This window comes from Castor canadensis, chromosome 11 (assembly GCF_047511655.1).
Source record: "Castor canadensis chromosome 11, mCasCan1.hap1v2, whole genome shotgun sequence".
Lineage (NCBI taxonomy): Eukaryota > Metazoa > Chordata > Mammalia > Rodentia > Castoridae > Castor > Castor canadensis.
In genome coordinates this window covers 15,488,953-15,508,235 of record NC_133396.1, presented here as the reverse complement: position 1 = coordinate 15,508,235, position 19,283 = coordinate 15,488,953, and the positions used below count along the sequence as shown (strand labels likewise).

Sequence of the window (19,283 nt, the reverse complement as noted above, 5' to 3'; positions counted from 1 at the left end):
GTAGAGGTCAAAGGCAGGCATTTCTCCCTCGTTAGAGGATTCTTATACAGGATACCTTGTATAAAGGGCCTGATAATCCTTTTCCCAAAGGATGAACTTTTTTCTCTCAGAGATGTTCTGACTTTGTAGTCAGTCATTTGAATTTTTCTTTCTGATCACTATTTTTGTTAGCATATTTTAATTGTAGTCATTTGTATTTTTAAATGGTACAAAGTTGTCTATGTAATGAATGTCATATTAATGATTTTACCTATTTTTTTGTTCATTTTGCAGTATGGGGTTTGAACTCAGGGCCTTATGCTTGTTAGGCAGGCTCTCTACCACTTGAGCCACTCCCTATGTTCGTTTTTATTTTTCCTATGTTCTTTTGAAATTTGTTTTCTTTTACATTTACTTTCTCCTGGTGCCTGTGACTTAAAGTTAGGTCAATAAACTTAAAAATTTACTACCTCTACCAAATTCTGATTTTAATGTGAGTAGAACTATTACTATGGTTCATAGAACTAAAATATGTAGTTTTGCACTTTGGAGGCTTTTAATATATTTATCAAATGGGTTGCTTTCAATAGGAATAAATTGTATCCATTTTACTTTTAAAAGTTCCACAAGGTTTGGAATCTGTTCCCAGAATCAGTGGATTTAAATTAGCTTTGTGAGTCTTTTGGGAGGGAGAATTTAAATAATAGGCTAAAAGCACCTGATAATAATAGAATATTAAATTTATTTTCAGGAGTCATATCGACAGGTCATGAAAATGAGACCAAAAGATCTCTGGAAGCGATTAATGATAAAATTTCGGGGTGAAGAAGGCCTTGACTATGGAGGAGTTGCCAGGTAATGCCTTACTTGTCAGTTAATGGCATAAATTTAAGTTATTTCTCGTGTTGTAACTTTCTTATGAACATTTATTTTCTAGTATAATATTTCCTATTGTTTGCAACACAGAGGAAATCCTAATCAATATATTTTATTAAGATTAGAGCAGTATTGATACCAGAAGAGTATTTTCATACTTCCTCATGGATCATATAACTCAATGAGATTTTCTGAAAACTAGCCACAACCTTTAACGGATTGTTGGTAGGAGTTGCAGGCCTTACATTTTCACCATCTCCATTCCTCAGTTCACATTATTTCCTCTGCCTTACATTGTCAGGAACAATCTTGAGACTTTAATGATATGTAATTTTAAACTGAATGCTGTTTCCTTTTGCTTGCATTGCTGTGTTGTTTCTTTTAACCTTGCTAACCAAGCATGTGTGTACATGCACATATATGTCTTGTGATGATCCTTAGAATGTTTCAATATAGAAGACATGGTATGTGGGGGTTTTTTTGTTTTGTTTTTGTGGTACTGGGGTTTGAACTTGGGGCTTCACACTTGCTAGGCAGATGCTCTTACTGCTTGAGCCACTCTGCTGGCCCAAGACATGATGTTTCTGCTACGTTCATAATTATACATGAAATCCAATTGATTTTTCTTTGCCTTTTTCTCCTGTGGTGCTGAGGATCAAATACAGGGCTTTGGGCTAGGCAAGTTATCAATCCACTAAGCTGTATTGCCAGCCAATTGATTTATTTCTGAGAGTATATATACTATTAAATTTGGGGGGGGGCATAGTTCACTTTATGTAAATGCAGGAGAAATACTGTAGCTCTAAATTGAAATGTTCTAAGGACTATCATTTTAACTCTGCTTCCCCTGTTCCAAATCCACCCTAAATTGAATGGAATCTATGTATACAGCATATTCATCTTTAAATATTTTTTTAACCTTACTACTATCAAGGTTTGATTAAAATAAATAGATATGGCAGTGAACTGTTTTTTCTGAACTTTATTCTGTAGTAGAGCTCCAAAATAATTCTACTCTTATGCATATTCTAAAAACTTGGGAAAATAAAACAAAAATTTGGCTTTTCTTTAAAGAAACAGATGCACACAGACATCTAAAGCATGGAAGACACATTGGGCGAGTGCTCTGTGTGCTGCAACTGCAGAGGACACCACTTTACTCTCTAGAGTGACTTTTCAAGTATGATAGTAATTTGATTTAGACCCCATCACATAGAATTTTAAAACGTTTTCCTTTAAGTAGTAATATTATTCAAACTAATCCATAGTATCAAAATACTTTGTTCAAATAATTTTCCCTGGATTTTATTTCATATTCATCAGGATGAATAACAAATTTTGTTTTATTCTTTCTCTCTCCCATTCCCTCCCTTCCCTCCTCCCTCCCCTCTTTTTTTCCCCTTCCTTTTTCTCTCCTTCCCTTCCTTCCTCCAGTTCTGGGGCTTAAACTCAGGGCCTATGCTTGTTAGGTAGGTGCTCTACCACTTGAGCCACTTTGCCAGCCCTTTTTTGTGTTAGGTATTATTATTATTATTATTATTTGCTTTGACCTGGAACCTGATCTCTCTCTCGAGTAGCTAGGATTATAGGCATGAGCAACTGACATCCAGCCAAGTTATCTTTTATACTTTGAAATATATAAAAGATTTAATAAGTTGATAGTACTATTTATTGTGAAGTTTTTAAAACATTGATATACACTTGAAATCCAAGAAATGATACGGAATGCCAGGCATGATGGCGTACACCTATAATTGCAATGATTTAGGAGGTGAAAGCTGTAGGATCTCCAGGCAAAGTTAATGAGATACTATCTCAAAAACGAAGTAAGTATTCACTTTGGTTGAAACGATACAGAAAACATTAGCATTACCCCTGTGCAAGGATGACATGCAAATTTATGAAATGTTTCATATTTTTAAAAATCTCAGAAAGAGCTTGCAAAAAGAATAAATAAAACAAAAGGCCTAGGGGCATGGCTCAAGTGGTAAAGTGGGAGGCCCTGGGTTCAATCCCTAGTATCACCAAAAAAAAGGAAAGGCATAGAATGGAAAGAGAAATAAATATGTTCAGAAATGTAGGCCAGCCCTTGTGTGCATACCTATGTCAACTGCGTTAGACTCTGAGCATGTTTGATTTTAATCATTACCACTGATGAAATGGGTAATGAAATTTTGTCACCAAAGCAACACCAACAACAAAACAGTCCCTTGTCCGAAAGAGTAAATTAGTGTTATATTATTTATCTGTATAAACTATTTTAAACCTGCTCAGATGAGAGTGAACCATGAGAGTCTAGATGACATGGATGTTTTGAAATAAAACCATATTCTTCTTTTCCTTGTGTATTTATCATGGACTCCAAATTTATGTAGCATTTAAAGTAACACATTGCTGGGCTACAGCATCTCATGAGTAGCTGACCTGCTAGATAATACCTTTATACTCTATTACTAAAGCATAATGAAGTTGCCCAAAATTGAGTGGACGGTGACTTCAGCATAATAAAAGCTTCTGTTTGCTGCTTGAACAGGGTAGATTTTTCTAATGTATGTGATCTTACATTACTAATGTTAGCATTTTATTTCATTTTACTAGTTTAGCAAATTCTTTAGACTGGGGTGTGGCTTAAGTGGTAGAGTGCTTGAGGCCCTGGGTTCAAAACTCAGTACTGTTAAAAAAAAATCTTTGTTAAAGCGAATTAACAAATATATCTTAAGAATTTTTAACAAAAATTCCTTAATCATATTTTGTTTTCTAGGGAATGGTTATATCTCCTCTCACATGAAATGTTGAATCCATACTATGGCCTCTTTCAGTATTCAAGAGATGACATCTATACATTGCAAATTAATCCTGATTCTGCAGTTAATCCGGTATGATTTGTAGTTGTGATGGTGCTTTTCACCTTTTAGGTGTCATTTATTATACAGGAATTACCCTAATCATACCCTTTCACTCACATTTCCTCTTCTAGAAAATTGACTCAAGTAAATGATCATGGATATACACAACAATTTGGGCACATGGATGTTTATTATTTATGATAGCTCCACTTGGAAACACACAATTGTCCACATGAGGGAGGATGTAATTGATTAAATTATGACATAAGCCAAAATAACAAATGGTTAGGAGCTTAGATTCTCAAGCAGGGCATGGTGGAACATGCCTGTAATCCCTGTATTTAGGAGACAATACTGAGGCAAGAAGATTGTAAGTTTGAGGTCAGCCTGGGCAGGCCTCTGTTTTAAAATATTAAAAACCAGAAAAATAGATTATAGAATTGGAAAGACATGGAATCATATCCTGATCTTACCATTTACTAGCTCTGTGACTTTGGGCAAGGTCATGGACTTAAGCCTCCATTTTATACTTGCTAAAAATAATAGAGTTTGTGTTTCAGAAAAGAGTTATGCATTAAGTAGGACCCTGTAAATTAAGTATTGAGTACAGTGCAATACTTTTCTAACTGTATTAGACATTATTAAGTACTTCAGAAAAAAATAGCAGTTGTTAATTACTGCTTTTGAATTAAATCTGTTATCTTTTCATACAAGTGCCTGTGTAGGCACTAAAATAATAATGTGTTCTAATACATTATGTGGAAAGAAGTTTGCACAGTAGTATGACACAAGTATGGTAAATATGTGTAAGTGTGAACTTTGAAAGGCTCTATCTACACCATACGATGGGTTATTTTCATTTTTTTTGTTTGTCTATATTTTAATATAAATATTTTATAATGAGCATGTATACTTTTAAAAAGAAATTAAAACTAATTTTAAGATGAAAGAGAGGGCCAGTTGAGGTGGTTCACACCTGTAATCCTAGCTACTCAGGAGACATAGATTGGAGGATTGTGGTTTGAGGCCAACCAGAGCAAACAGTTAGCTAGACCCCATCTCAACCAATAAAAAGCTGTCACCCCAGCTACTTAAGAAGTGTAAATAGGAGAACTTGTGGTGCAGGCAGCATGGGCATAAAAACAAGACCCTATTCATAAAATAAAGCAAAAAGGGCTGATAGTGGCTCAAGTGATAGAGTGCCTGTCTGGCAAGAGTAAGGCCAGGGTCAGGTGTTGTGGTGCATATCAATAATCCCAGCTCCTTGGGAGGCAGAGATTGGAAGTATGGAGAGGGCAAAGAGTTAATGAGATCCTACCTCAAAAAACAAGCTGGATGTGGTGATACATGCCTCTAATCCCAGCTACTTGGAGGTAGAAGATTGGAGGTGGGAGGATCAGGTCCAAGGCTGACCCCAGGCAAAAGCTCAAGACCCTATCTAAAAAATAAGCCAAATATTGTAGTTCAAATGAATGCTTATTCAGCAAGCTTGAGGCCTGACTTCAATTCCCAGTACTGCAGAAAGAAAAGAAAAGGTTTAAAGATGAACTTACTTATTTGTTAAATATAGAGTGAAATAAATTTAAAATACAAATATTCAGTGAACAAAACCATCTGTGATGAAAAAAATCAAATATATGAGGTGAGAAGAGAGAGACCAGGGTCTGCAAATAGTTTAATGAAGCTGCAGTAAGACTGTAATTTGGACTAATTTCTAAAACATAATTTTCGTAAAGTGCTTTTACCCTTTGAAAAGAGTAACATGTGTAGCATATTATTTCACAGTGATGTAGAAAATCTTGACATACCCTATTGAAACACTTCCTAAGGATTATTGAACTTTTGATATGATAGCCTATTCTACTTAAATAGTGGTAGAGTACAAATTTGATACTTACCAAAATAACTAGCTGGCTGTGATGGCTCATGCCTGTAATCCCAGCTCTCAGGAGACTGACACAGGAAAATTGTGAATTTGAGGACAGCCTGGGATAAATAGCAAGTTCCAGATTAGCCTGGGCTATTAGTGAGCCTGTCTTAAAAAACAAAAGAAAAGAAGCAGTAGCTCCGTGTTGCTTAATATTTGCTTTTCATCAAAAGCTTCCTGGATAGTTTCTTACTTGAGCATTTTTTTTAACTGTTTTCAATTTTAGGAACATTTATCATATTTCCATTTCGTTGGACGGATAATGGGAATGGCTGTGTTTCATGGACATTATATTGATGGTGGTTTCACCTTGCCTTTTTATAAACAGCTGCTTGGGAAGTGCATTACTTTGGATGACATGGAATTAGTTGACCCAGATCTTCATAACAGTTTGGTGTGGATACTGTATGTATTGAGTCCTTTATCTGTTTGTTATAGTTAATGTCTGAATGTAAGGAAATACATTTCAAGATATTTTTTAAAAAATCTAAAAATATTTGTGAAAATATCAGAGTACAGTTATGTGAATGCTTAGGACCACTTAAGACTTTTCCCCTTTCTGCTGCTTTCTTGTACATTCCAAATTCCTTAAAGTTAGCAAGTGCCATCACTTTGAAAAGGAAATCTAGTGCACATTGAGCATCTCTTATCTGAAGTCCTTGGGGACTACAAGTACTTCACATTTTTATTTATTTTTTTTTTCAGATTTTGGAATATTTATATACACCCATATCCTAGGGGTGAAACCTAAGTCTAAATACAAATTCACGTATCTTTCAAACACACATAAATTTTATGCAATATTTTTATTGTGCCTACAGTTTTTTGTTTTTTTCCTTTTAATGGTACTGGGGCTTGAACTCAGGGTATCACACTTGCTAGGCAGGCACTCTACCACTTGAGCCACTCTGCCAGCCCAGTGCCTGCACTTTGACTTCGACTCATCATATGAGGTCAAGAGGTGGAGTTTTCTGACTGTGATGTCATGTCAGTACTGAAAAGGTTTTGGATTTTGCGACATTTTGGTTTTTAGATTTTCAGATTAGGGATGCTCAGTCTGTGTATTTTGATTTAAAAAGTACTGTATGTCATGATTTCCTCAATGTGATGCAAATGCAGCAGTTAGAATAGCAGATTTCCATTGCTTTTTAATGAAGTAGTGATTGTTGGAACCATACTTTTAAAGTGACAACTACTTCTATTTAAGGTAATAACTAATTTTGTTTAGGAAGATTACCAGCAATTCTTAGTTTCACAAAATGCACAGGTCATTTTCACTTTGGGGATCAGACTTTAGGTCATTTAAGGATACCCAGATTCAGTTAGGGCCTTTTATCTGAATGTCAAACATAACTGAAACTTTCCTATCCTATAGTTCTGGCAAAGTCCTGCTTTGTCCAGGGTTCATTCTCATTACTATGGAAGTGAAGTGTTACCTGTTCATGAAGGTTAAAGCTTTTTGACTTTTTTGCCCAAGAAAAGGTAGTATGGCAGCATTAGACATAATACTAACTTAGCTGCATAATTTACCAATTAATACACCTGTAATATTTGTTCTCAGTTATGTATCTTTATCTGTTTCCTCTTTAGTGAGAATGATACTACAGGTGTTTTGGACCATACCTTCTGTGTTGAACATAACGCATATGGTGAAATTATCCAGCATGAACTTAAGCCAAATGGTAAAAGTATCCCTGTTACTGAAGAAAATAAAAAAGAATATGTCAGGTAAACACTTCTACATTCTCAAGGTTGCTTTTTTGGAAAGCAGTTTGATAATAGCTAAAAATGAACATGAGTCAAGTGTGGGAATACACACCTGTGATTCCAGCACAGGAGGCTGAATCAGGAGGATCTCTTATTTCAAGGCCAGTCTGGGCTATGTAGTGAGACCTTGCCTTAAAAAAAAGAACTTGAGCCAGGCAATGGTGGCTCACAGCTGTAATCCTGAGATCAGGAACTGAGATCAGAAGGATTTCAGTTCAAGGCCAGCCAGCACAAATAGTTCACGAGGCCCATCTCCAAACAACCACAGCAAAATGGACTGGAGGTGTGGCTCAAGCAGTGGGCCCTGAGTTTAAATGCCAGTCCTACCAAAAAAAAACCCAAAAAACCCCTCCAAAATGTAAACATGTCCTTTAACTAGCAGCTCAGTTTTTAGAACTCTTCTGCAGAAACACACATATAATTAAACAAATACAGATAAGGATGTTCAGCTAAATATTACTTGTAAAAATTAACTACAAAAATATTTTTAGAGTAAAATGATTATTTACATCTAAAATTATGTGGTTTAAAAAAAAACTGCATCCATTATCAAGTTTAAAAAGCAAATTCCTAGTGAATTATCGCAGGGACAAAGTCTGTATTGCTTTATAACTGTATGGAAGATGTTCAGGAATGCTGCGTACCAATTATCATGCTTGCCCAGGTATAGGGGTGGAGTGGGGCCTGCGGATAGCGGGGCCAAAGAGGGCAAATGAAGGACCTGGGCTTCACTCTGCCTCTGTAGTTCATGTGTGGCTTTTCTTTGTGCATATAACAAGAGCATATTACACTTCCGGGAACTTCCTCAGTCTCACTCTCCAGGGTGCACCCCTTAGTCCTACATCCACTCTCTCCATTGTTCACGCGTGTTTATGGATCCATACAGTACAAGCCCTGGCCAACTACAAGTGTGGAACTGACAACTGTGCAGTTTTTGCTATCCCTTTAAACCAGTAAGCAACAGTGTTAAATAATCTGTTAAAGTAGAGAACTGAGAAAGAAATGTTGATAACAAATTTGACAGATGAGTAGTTCCAAGATGTCTGAGATGGAGCAGTTTTTCCAGGTAGACAGGTCAATAAAAGCAGTTCATTTAGAGATTATAAGTTCCAGTCTAAGCACAAGAGATCCCAGCACTCTAAAGGGTGAGGCCATGGCTACATAGTGAGACCCTGTCTCGAAATAAAAAGAGGAACAGAAAAAAGATACATTTATTCAAAAAGTGCTTACTAGCTGGTGGAATGGTTCAAGTGGTAGAGCTCCTGCCTATCAAGCATGAGGCCCTGAGTTCAAACCCTAGTCCTGCCAAAAAACCCAAAAATACCACCAAAAAGTGCTTGCTATATTGTCTTTTACTATTTTTTCTCATTTTGGATATGAGGGTTCTCAACCTTTTCCCCTATGGTCCTCCCCCATATATAAATAAAATACCCAACACATTCCCAGGATATTTTCAAGTTAAGCCAGAAAAATGGTCTTTTTTTTTTTTTTTTTTTTTTTTTTGTGGAGTGAATGGGCTTTTTATTCTGATTATTGGCATGTATGCTATAAGTTTAGTTTGGTGATAGAGATTGAACCTAGGATCTTTCATATGCTAAACACACATTATACTACTGAACTATATTCCAGCCCACAGAATTTTTTGTTTTGCTTAATTTTATTTTATCATTTTTACATTTACTTACATGTGTATATGTTGTTTTGGCCCCCTTCCACCTCAGTCTCCCCCAGGCCACAGAATTTTAACCTCAGACCCATCTAAGTTCTGGTAGACTTTCTGATTTAAAGAGTTTCTTATTGATGCTGCTTTTGTTGTTGGAAGTTTAACAACAACTTTTTATCTGCATTTAACTGTCTCACAGCTTAGTTTGAGACTGTTTTAGAAATTAGACTAAACTGAATTTTTTCTGATGTGATTTTTTTTTTTAATTTTATTTATTTGTTTGTTGGTTTGTTTATTTTTGTTGGACTGGAGATAGAATCCAGGGCCTTGTGCATGCTAGGCAAATGCTATACCAGCCCTAGTCCCAGTCCCAGTAAACTAAATTCTTGATGCTAGATAGTTGTAAAGTGCAATGTTGCTAAAGTGGAAATTTGTAGTAATTACCTTATCGAAGTAGATGTGATCATGTGAAATCCCTGTGCAATGTTTACAGGCTCTATGTGAACTGGAGATTCCTACGAGGCATTGAGGCTCAATTCCTGGCTCTGCAGAAAGGATTTAATGAAGTCATTCCACAGCATCTGCTGAAGACATTTGATGAGAAGGAGTTAGAGGTCAGTGCATTAATGTTACCACATCATCTAGCCTACTAAGGAAAGATGGGGAATTGTTTTCTTACTTAGTTTTAGAGAAAAGCTGTATTTCTAAGGTTTTCATAGTTTTTTAGTTCATGAGAATTCTTATTTACAGGGGCAGTCTTATGTTTTAGAATTTTTGTGAGTAAGCATTCTCTTACATTCTGACATTCTTAATTTATGTTTCCTTATTGTTCTCTTAAACAGCTTTCATGTCTTGTGTGTGTATTCTCCCAGGGTTTTGTTTATTCCTTTAATTTCCATTTAAAGCTAGTTTGTAAAGCACCTCAGATCTGGTTTTATAGCTAAGACCTTTAGCAAATACATCTGGATTTTCTACTGAACTTATTTGAAAAATTAATGAAGTTTTTCTGTGTGTGGTGGCACATTTCTATAAAACAATGCCCAAGAGGCTGAGATAAGAGGGCCAAAAGTTCAAGGCCAGCCTGGGCTACATAGCAAGACCCTATTTCAAAAAAAACAAAGAGTGAAACCCATAGAACAATAGCTGGTTGCCAGTGGCTCACACCTAGAATCCTAGGTTCAAGGCCAGCCCAGGCAAATAATTCTCAAGAACCTATCTCGAAAATACCAGTATAAAAAAGGACTAGTGGAGTGGCTCAAGCAGTAAGATCACTTGCCTAGCAAGTGTGAAACCCTGAGTTCAAACCTCAGTACCACCAAGAAAAACAAAACAAAATATGGTTTTATTCTACCAACATCCCAAATTTATTTGGTGGTTAGGATTTGATGTTCTACAAATAATTTAAAATATGATTTTATACGTTAATTTTGGTGTCCTTTCTAACTTCTATAAACTGACCTATTAGCAAACAAATCTAAAAAGATTGGTTTATGTCATTCCTTTTGTGAATTATTCATAGTGAAATGGCCAGAAGGCAGCCAGGAGGAGGAACACATAACAGCACAGCTAAAGTTGAGATATAGGATCTTTTTTTTTTTTCATCTGTTTACATAGTCAATGAAAGTTTGCCTTATAATTGCCACTCCTTTAAAGAAAAGATGTCGTTTGTGTTCTGAATGCATCTGTGACCCATTTAAGGGCCCTTTGCTCAGTTCAGTGTGGCTTAGATTCAGAGCCTATAGAAGCTTTGTTGGTAGTTTTACTCAGTAGGGTCAGGATTTACTATATGGTATCTACTGATATAAAATCATTAAAGCTGAGTGCTGGTGGTCATGTCTGTAATCCTAGCTACTCAGGAGGCAGAGATCAAGAGGATCTCGGTTTGAAGCCAGCTTGAGCAAACAGTTCTCAAGCCCCTATCTTTTTTTTTTTTTTTCTTTTCTTTTTTTTTAAGTCGGTCTTAGTTTAGAACAAATCTCTCAGGTTTTATAGTTGTCTTTTGCATTTAGGTCTCTAATCCACTGGAATATTTGTTTGGTAAGGACACAATTTCATTTTTCCTATATAATGATTTGACTCTGAATTCTTCCTTTAGTTATTAGTCATGCCTCTTACTCTATTTCAAACATGTGAATATGATTTTAAGTCCGTTAGTGTGTTTCATGGGTTAGTACATCAATCCTATACTAAGTATAGATATTTAGACAGTAAATCTTTTGTCTTTGTGGGGAAAGGGGATTAGGGCTTGAACTCATTGCTTTGCCCTTGCAAAGCAGGCACTCTACGGCCTGAGTCACACCTCCAGTCCATTTTGGTCAGGCTACTGTGGAGATGGGAATCTCTTGAACCATTTGCCTGGGCTGGCCTCAAACCTCAATCCTTCCAATCTTAGCCTCCTAAGGAGCCATAATTGTAAGCATGAGCCACTGAAGCCTGGCTTAAGACACTGAATCTTAATTATTATAGTACTGACATTTGGTAGAAAAGTCCCTGTACCTGTTTTTCTTCCGACTAAGAATATCAAGAATAAAATTATTCTTAGTCTTCTGCAGAATCAACTTAAAAAGTTCCCAAAATAACCAATTGAAATTTTTACTAGAATTGCATTGACTCTGTAGATTGATTGGGGAGAACTTTCACATGAAGTTGGGATACCAGATCTATTTAGGTTTTCAAGACCCTATCTTGAAAAAAAAACCCATCACAAAAAAGAGCTGGTGGAGAGGCTCTTAAGTGTAGAGCCTCAAACTCCAATACCAAAAAAAAAAAAATTCTAAAAGGTTTAAGAAAAATATATGTATGTTATTTTAATGTTATGCTGGATTAAATTAATTATGTAAGGGTCTGGGATATACAAGTTACATTATGTTTTATACTGTACACTATCGTAATTCACTGTTATAAACGTGTTAGATTAGCATGATAAGAATTAGACCCTTAAAGAGATGTATTTATTAGTAATACCAAAATGATTTTATGCAGTTCATCAATAAAGGCCTCGCATCAGGATGTCAAGTAGAGCTCTGTACCAATGTGTTCATATAATTCATATTTTAGTATAATTTTGATGTTAAGGTATAGTAATCACTTATATCAATGTTCAGCACACTTTTTTTTTTTTTGGCAGCACTGGGGTTTGAACTCAGTGCCTCATGCTTGCTAGGCAGGCACTCTTACTGCTTGAGTTACTACTAGCTGTGCACAAATTTCTTGAGTTGCTGTGTACTGAGTCACTTTCTTGGGATGTAGTATAATAGAGATAAGAGCCATATTCCAGCAGAGGAAAGGGCTGGCCAAGAGAAGGAACTCAATTGCCTAAATCACAAAGCTAATAGTGTTAAAACCAATATAATGTGATGTGGGTTTGAGGAAGACACATATAGACTGTATTTATTCTCTGAGTCTCAATTTCTATCCATTAAAAAAATTAGAATTCTATTGTGAAATTTGTGGCGTTTTCACAATTCTTTTCTTGTCAAGTCCATGGCAGTGGTGGTTCTCAGACACTGAGGAGGAAGCCTGCCCTCAGTAGATTCCTCTGGAGTTTTTAAAATCAGATCTTGATTGTCACCCATATGTACAGAATTAAAGTCTCTTGAGCATAGAATCTCAAAATAGAATATTTTGAGATGTTTTATGGGTGATTTTGATAAGCACCACCAGTGAGAACCATACTGCTTATCTAAAGTTGTGTTTTGAGGAATTTGGGACATAGCTTTGGTATCCCATGGCTCACCATTTGTACAATGTTTTAACAGCTCATTATTTGTGGACTTGGAAAGATAGATGTCAGTGACTGGAAGGTAAACACCCGGTTAAAACACTGCACACCAGACAGCAACGTCGTCAAGTGGTTCTGGAAAGCTGTGGAGTTTTTTGATGAGGAGCGACGTGCACGATTACTTCAGTTTGTAACAGGATCATCTAGAGTGCCTCTGCAGGGCTTCAAGGCGCTGCAAGGTAAAACACCAGAGGGACAGACGGGCCTCAGATCTTCCAGAATGCAGGCAGGGTGACAGTGTTTGGTTTACACAGTTATTTTACAAACCATGTTCTTACAAACAGATTCTTTTCAGTCTGTTTGTTACCTGTAATTCTTACGTCATGATACCTTCTTCTCCTTCCTTTTCTTGTTCCCCTCCCAAGAGCATTTTCTGCAGGGTTCTCTGTGATTGTAGTGAGTTAGTGAGTGCCACATGTTAGACTGGACTGTATGTGGTGATGCTGTGACTTTCATTTTCTGGTCACCTTACTTTTAATTCTGTTGTACTTCCACGTAGGAGAAGTTGTCTACTTCCATGTCCACATCTCAGTGTGGCAAAACATTTACCCACCTGGGATGCCTCTCCCCTCGACTGTTGATTGTCTTTTAACAAAAAAAGGCAGCATGAGTTGTGGAAGCCATCTGTTTGGTCAGAACACTTTAATTAGTACATGGTTTCAGACCACTGATTTATAACCATACTCCATTATTAGGATTTACTTTCAGTGGAATAAACTGTTTAAGCTTTTGATGAGTTGGTATTGTTGCTAGTGACTGTGGTGCTTCACTGGGTGGCAGGAGCTTCATTTGCCTCTTAAGCCCTTCATTTCAAAGCTGCTGGTTGTGAGGGCAGTTCACAAGCAAGAGTGGGATGGCCACAGTGCAAGTGTTCAAAGTCCATGTGCAAAACCTCAGTTGAGCTGTCTCAAGAGCTTGAAGTTGTGTTTCTCCTCCATGTGTTGTATAGGGCTTCTGTAGTAACTGAAGTTTGTCCTGTAGACTGCTAAGCTCTGTTCTCAGCCCAGTTTGAGTCATGAAATCTAAATTTGCATTAGGTTGTCATTATTTTAGAATGTGTATTTTAGGCAAAGTGGTGCACCCCTGTCATCCCAGCACTCAAGAGGCTGAGGCAGAAGGATCAAAAGGCTGAAGCCAACGTAGGCACATAGCAAGACTGTGTTAAAACAAAACAAAAATGTGTATGTTATCTTGGATTTGCCCAATTTTCTTGTCATTCTTTTGAAATATTGATCAGTTGGCAAAATGACTTTGGTTCTGAACTTTTTCTCAAGTTGAAATATAAAATATGCTAACATATCAAGGCATCCAGTCTTATTCAAGGTCTGTTCTAGCTTTCAAAGCCCAGATTCTTTTGTGCCCTCCTGAAGTAGCATGTGGGGATTTAGAGCATTTCTCTATCCTTGGATCCTGTGGTTTATGTACTAGTTTTATTACAAGATTTTGGAGATGCATACATGCACCTATGGTGATTTGTCCCACTTTTCCTTCCTTGGCAGGTGCCGCAGGCCCACGGCTCTTTACCATACACCAGATTGATGCCTGTACGAACAACCTGCCAAAAGCCCACACTTGGTGAGTTATTTTTGTAGCTTTACGTCTGTCTATGTAGGTAGGTGTTAGTTCCAGGGTTGACTTTTCATTTATTGTTCTTGCTAGTAATTAAGACTATTTAGAAATTGGTAGGAGAACCCCAAATGGCAGTCTCTACTTTAGAGAAACACCAGTGATATGGCTGTATAAATAAACATACTTGCCAGGCCAGTTTACTTATTTTGAATGAATGGTGTAAAATCTGATTTGCTTCTTCACAGCTTCAATCGCATTGACATTCCACCCTATGAGAGCTATGAAAAGCTCTACGAAAAGCTGCTAACAGCCATTGAAGAAACATGTGGATTTGCTGTGGAATGATGGACTTCAAGGGCCTACCTAGAACTCTATTTATACCCCCGACCGATAGCCCTCTTTGAGCAGTTTCAAAGAATGCTGAAATACGGGAAAACACCCCCTGCCCTTTAAGTTTTAGGACACTGTGAGGGGAAAGGACAATTTTGAAATTCCTTTTCAAGGAAAAAAAGGTCTTTATGCTTTGCCATGAGGACACATTCAGCTGCTATTTAAAATTAATATCTTGAACCTAAAGAATGCTGACTTTTCCTGCATTTCCAGAGTTAGGCAGTATTCTACTCTTAAAGACTACTACTATTTTTATAAAAGGTAATCTATTCAAATTGCTTCACAGATTTCAAGCCTCTTACACATCAAGACAACTCCAGCAGTCGGTACAAGTCACATTTCATTTTGATTGAATACATGATTTTGAACAGCCCTTGTACTTGTTCTTTGTAAAAAAAATAATAATAATAATAATAAAGTTATTTTCAATTATTCTATCTTTGTAAACAACTGGCTAAAAGAAGAATTATCTTTAAGAAATTAAGCTATTTATATGCTTAATTATGTCTTTCTATAGCAGAGCGTTATATTTTGCATTGTGCATTTCAATCTAGCCTAACTGGTTGTTTTTATAGTTTTCAAGCAGGAATTTCTTGGAAATACAACTTTATAATTTTGGTTATCAAATTCTTAATGCAACTGTTTAGTTTAAACTTACTAGTTCATTTGCTATGGTAAGATGTGTTCAGGGGCTCCCTGTTTTTAAGAAGACTTTTTAAAAAGCCTAATGTTTTTATCTTGAATCAATACAATCAGGTATTTTGGATTTACTTTTCATCTTAAATAGAAATACTGCGTTTTTATAGCTTCTCAGAACATGTGGATGGGATGGGATCTTCATTCTCTGCTGGGTCAGCTTGTCTATAAACCAAAGTCCCTAATAAGTGTAACTAATTTATATTTTAATAACAGTGTAAGTTTCTATTAAGTAAGCCATCCTGAAGCTTTGTTTAGCTGTTCATGATTTTAATTGACTAAAATTATGAGGAAGCAAAACTTTCGCTCTAAAGATTATTTAGCAAGCTTTTACCTCACAAGATGAACTGGATGTGGGTAGAGAATGTGATTACTAGAAAAAAAAAGTGAAACCAGGCTTGGTGGCTTACATTTGTTACCCCAGCACTTGGGAAGCTGAGGCAGGAAGACCTGGAGTTTGAATTCAGCTTGGGCTCATAATTAATTGGGACCAGCCTGGGAGACCCTGCCTTAAAAAGAGTGACTTTAACTCTATGGTACAAATCATTTTAAAGCTGAAGAGCTCATTTGGAAGCGTGTGCTAGTTCCCTCAGTGCTGAAAATCCACATCTGATTTCCAAGCATTGGTATTGAGCTTTCATGGTGTGTGGCATGTCCTGTGATCCAGAAACTAACCAGAACTGTGGGGTGAGGAATTGGAAAAATATAAAACCACACATGGATTTTTAAATTCAACCATCAAAAAAATATGCACTATCAAAAAATATTCATGTGAAATTCTGACAGTTTGTTTAAAGTTTGCAGTGTAATTATCAAGTAAAAACTGAGGTCCTTTGTGCTCTCTTTCATATAAGGAGAGAGTTTCAGTCTGTGTTCTGTGAAGCCAGAGGGCTCCTGAGAGGTGCCTGAGGAGCAGGGGTCAAGGAGGCGCAGAGGGGCAGGAAGGCCTTGCTGGTGGTTGCACAGGAGCCTTGAGCCGCTGCCCGGCCCCATGCGCAGAGCGGCAGCTGTCTTTGTCGTTTCTGTATTGGAATTCTAAGTAAGCTTTCATGTGGTAGGTGGGATGGGTGTGGAATGGGTAGGACAAAGGGCAGGAGGACTTTGCTGCTTTTTTTTTTTTTTTTTTTTTAAGTTGAGAACTACTTTTGTAGTTTCTAAGTATTTTAATGTAGTTTGGCCAAATTGGACAAATTGGACCACTACACAAGTAAGCTAGTCATACTTACAACTGTGCAATGGTGACAAGCGTACACCTACTTTCTTCTTCCTAAACACTTTGTGGTTTTCCTACTGCATTCTTAGTTGTACTGAAGATTTTGAAATGTACAGAAAAGCATGCTTCAGATTTTGTGTTATCACCTTGTTGGTTGCAGGTCCATCTCTGTTCTATAGTAAAGCACTAGTACAGTGTGTAATTGTGCCTACTCTGAAAATCTTTCAGTACAAAGTAAGTACACGCTGAACACTGTAGAAACCATAACCAATAGGGATGCAGAAATAATGAAATGCTGCTATCCATTGTTTCAGCGTGCAGTGTGAAGCAGACAGACACCATCGCTTTCTGAGTGCCTTCGACTTTACAGTAATGACTTAACAGAGCTTTAAAAGAAAGAACGAATGCTACATACGCCTGTGGTGTCACCAACACGATATTTGAAAGCATGAATTCGATTTCAGCCTCAAAACTGTTCCCCAGTACTCCCAATAGGTGCTAAGCAAACAAACCCCCAATGTCATTGACTTGCACCTCTTGTTTAATGTGAATATTTATATTTCCACATGTCACTCTTACCTGGGTTTTTTCTCACCCTTCCTCTAGCTGTGTTATTTCAGAGATGTGATGTCACCTTACCCTATTATCCCATCATGAATGCTTAGTTATGGACAGCAATTACTTCGTAGAGCTCATATGCACTACAGAGTGAGTTCTCAGTCAGAGGGCCTTAATTCTTGGTGTAGAGTTTTAAAATAGTGTTGTTTAGAGTGTACATTTTGTTTTGCACAGAGTTTGTTGGATATTTTTACCAAGTCTTTTTTTTTTTTTTTTTCCTTTCTTGCATTTACAGTTGAGAGAACAAGTTTCTCTTAACTACGATGAATTTGTTTTACTTTACAACACTAAATCGCCTTGGAGCTTCTGGTGCATTGGGCTGATGGCACTGGTGCTCTAGCTTCTTCAGTTTGCTGGAGCAGCTGCTTTTGCTTGCCTCTAAACTGCAGCTTCCTGTCAACGGGTGCCACTCGTGGTATTTAACGGTCATGTTAGGAAGATGATTGTACCAAATGCTGAGTTGTTTCATTTCTAGATGTAATTAGTTCACTTTATGTAATAGTCTTTGTTTTCTCAAACTGACTTTAAAAACACAAAGTTTTATCATTTTTGTTGGATTTGTATTTATTACAGAGTGCTTTAGCTTTGATATTCTTTGTATTTTCACTCAGTTCTTACATGAGCTTTATCAATAACATCTGTATAGATGGTTTTTAAAAATTAACTATGTATGTGCCCATGCCGAAGTTGAGCAATAAAATGAATGCTGTTTGCACTGCCACAGCATCCAAGTTTTTGAAGAATATTGAGTTCGTAATGAATTTTTTCGAAAAAAATTATGATTGGTTCTTCAAAGGACGACAGCATGAGTTATTAAAGGAGAAGAATACACACCTTCCTTCCCACTGCAGAGCTTCAGAAAGCTCAGGCAGAGCAGAAAGGTGCTGTTTTATCCTGCCATGGCAGCCTGGTGCTGTGTATGTGTGATTTTTGAGACTGGTCTGGGTTCATTGAGGAAGTGATATGGTCCTGAAACCAATCTGTAACCAGATCTGTCAGGTCTGGAGGAAGGAGCCTCACATTTGCCAGCCTGCCTTGGTGTTGAGCAGGAAAATCCTCAAAATGAAATGGAGAGAAGCATGGACTTTTTAAGGTTTATGACTCAAAACTTTGCAAGTGCTAGTGGATGAAAGTCCAGCTAAATACATAGGTGGAGGAGGCATGCGTGTGGTTTATTCTTCATCCATCCAGAATGTGGTCTGTGTGAGTCTCCACACAGCGTAGGCTACAACAGAACCAGATGTCTGAGAATTGCAGTGGAAGTAGCAGTGGTGTGTCCTAAGGTGAGCACACTGTACTTTTTAATATTCTTTTTATCTCACATTGCCATGTTTATTGGTTTTATCTAAAATATGTAAAGTTTTAGTACATTAAGGTTCTGGGTATTATAATAGTCCACAGATTATCCAAAAATTTATTTGGCTATCGTGTTTGGCAGTTTTTCTGTTGTGTGGCAGCCCTGAAGTTTGTCCCTGTGTTACTTATAAAGGTTAACCATGTTCAACACAACCTTTCTTTCTTTATGCTTTCTATGCCAGATTCTTGCAATGGGATAATCCAGCAGGGTGACAGGAACTTTGGAATAGGATAGATAGGGAAATTACACACAGGCCTACCTCCCAATGTTAACACCTTTAGCAAACCAGACAAACCAGTCTAAATTTTATTTAAAAGGTATTGCCCTGCCAAGGGTAGTGGTACACACCTGTAATCCCGACACTCCAGAGGCTGAGGCAGAAGAATCATGGTGAGTTCAAGGTCAACTACAGCTACACAGTGAAACCCTGGCTCAAAACCAAACATCAACAAATATTTACTTAAAAAAAAAAAAAAAAAGCAAGCTGGTGTTGTGGTTCAAGCAGTAAGCGCCTGCTTAGCAAACATGAGGCCCTGAGTTCAAACCTTGGTGCCGTTAAAAAAAAAAAAAAAAAAAAAAAAAAAGAAAGAAAAGCTGGACA

At 37.1% G+C, this 19,283-nt stretch overlaps 1 protein-coding gene and 1 non-coding gene across 3 annotated transcripts in view; both read left to right on the top strand.

Moving 5' to 3' along the window:
• Positions 1 to 18,068, top strand: part of Smurf2 (SMAD specific E3 ubiquitin protein ligase 2) — a 102,663-nt gene extending 84,595 nt beyond the window's left edge. The window contains exons 12-19 of one of the 2 annotated variants that reach the window (XM_074045452.1): positions 731 to 834; positions 3,617 to 3,731; positions 5,855 to 6,033; positions 7,219 to 7,356; positions 9,552 to 9,672; positions 12,817 to 13,018; positions 14,339 to 14,414; positions 14,654 to 18,068. In XM_074045452.1, the coding sequence (XP_073901553.1) occupies positions 731 to 834; positions 3,617 to 3,731; positions 5,855 to 6,033; positions 7,219 to 7,356; positions 9,552 to 9,672; positions 12,817 to 13,018; positions 14,339 to 14,414; positions 14,654 to 14,753 (1,035 nt within the window). In that variant the 3' untranslated portion in view covers positions 14,754 to 18,068. The remainder of the gene's footprint in view (positions 1 to 730; positions 835 to 3,616; positions 3,732 to 5,854; positions 6,034 to 7,218; positions 7,357 to 9,551; positions 9,673 to 12,816; positions 13,019 to 14,338; positions 14,415 to 14,653) is intronic. The other variant, XM_074045451.1, reaches the window with a different exon arrangement.
• LOC141414320 (U6 spliceosomal RNA) lies at positions 2,665 to 2,775 on the top strand. The gene has a single exon (XR_012439380.1). It is a non-coding gene; the product is annotated as a U6 spliceosomal RNA (small nuclear RNA).
• Positions 18,069 to 19,283: the final 1,215 nt, after the last annotated feature.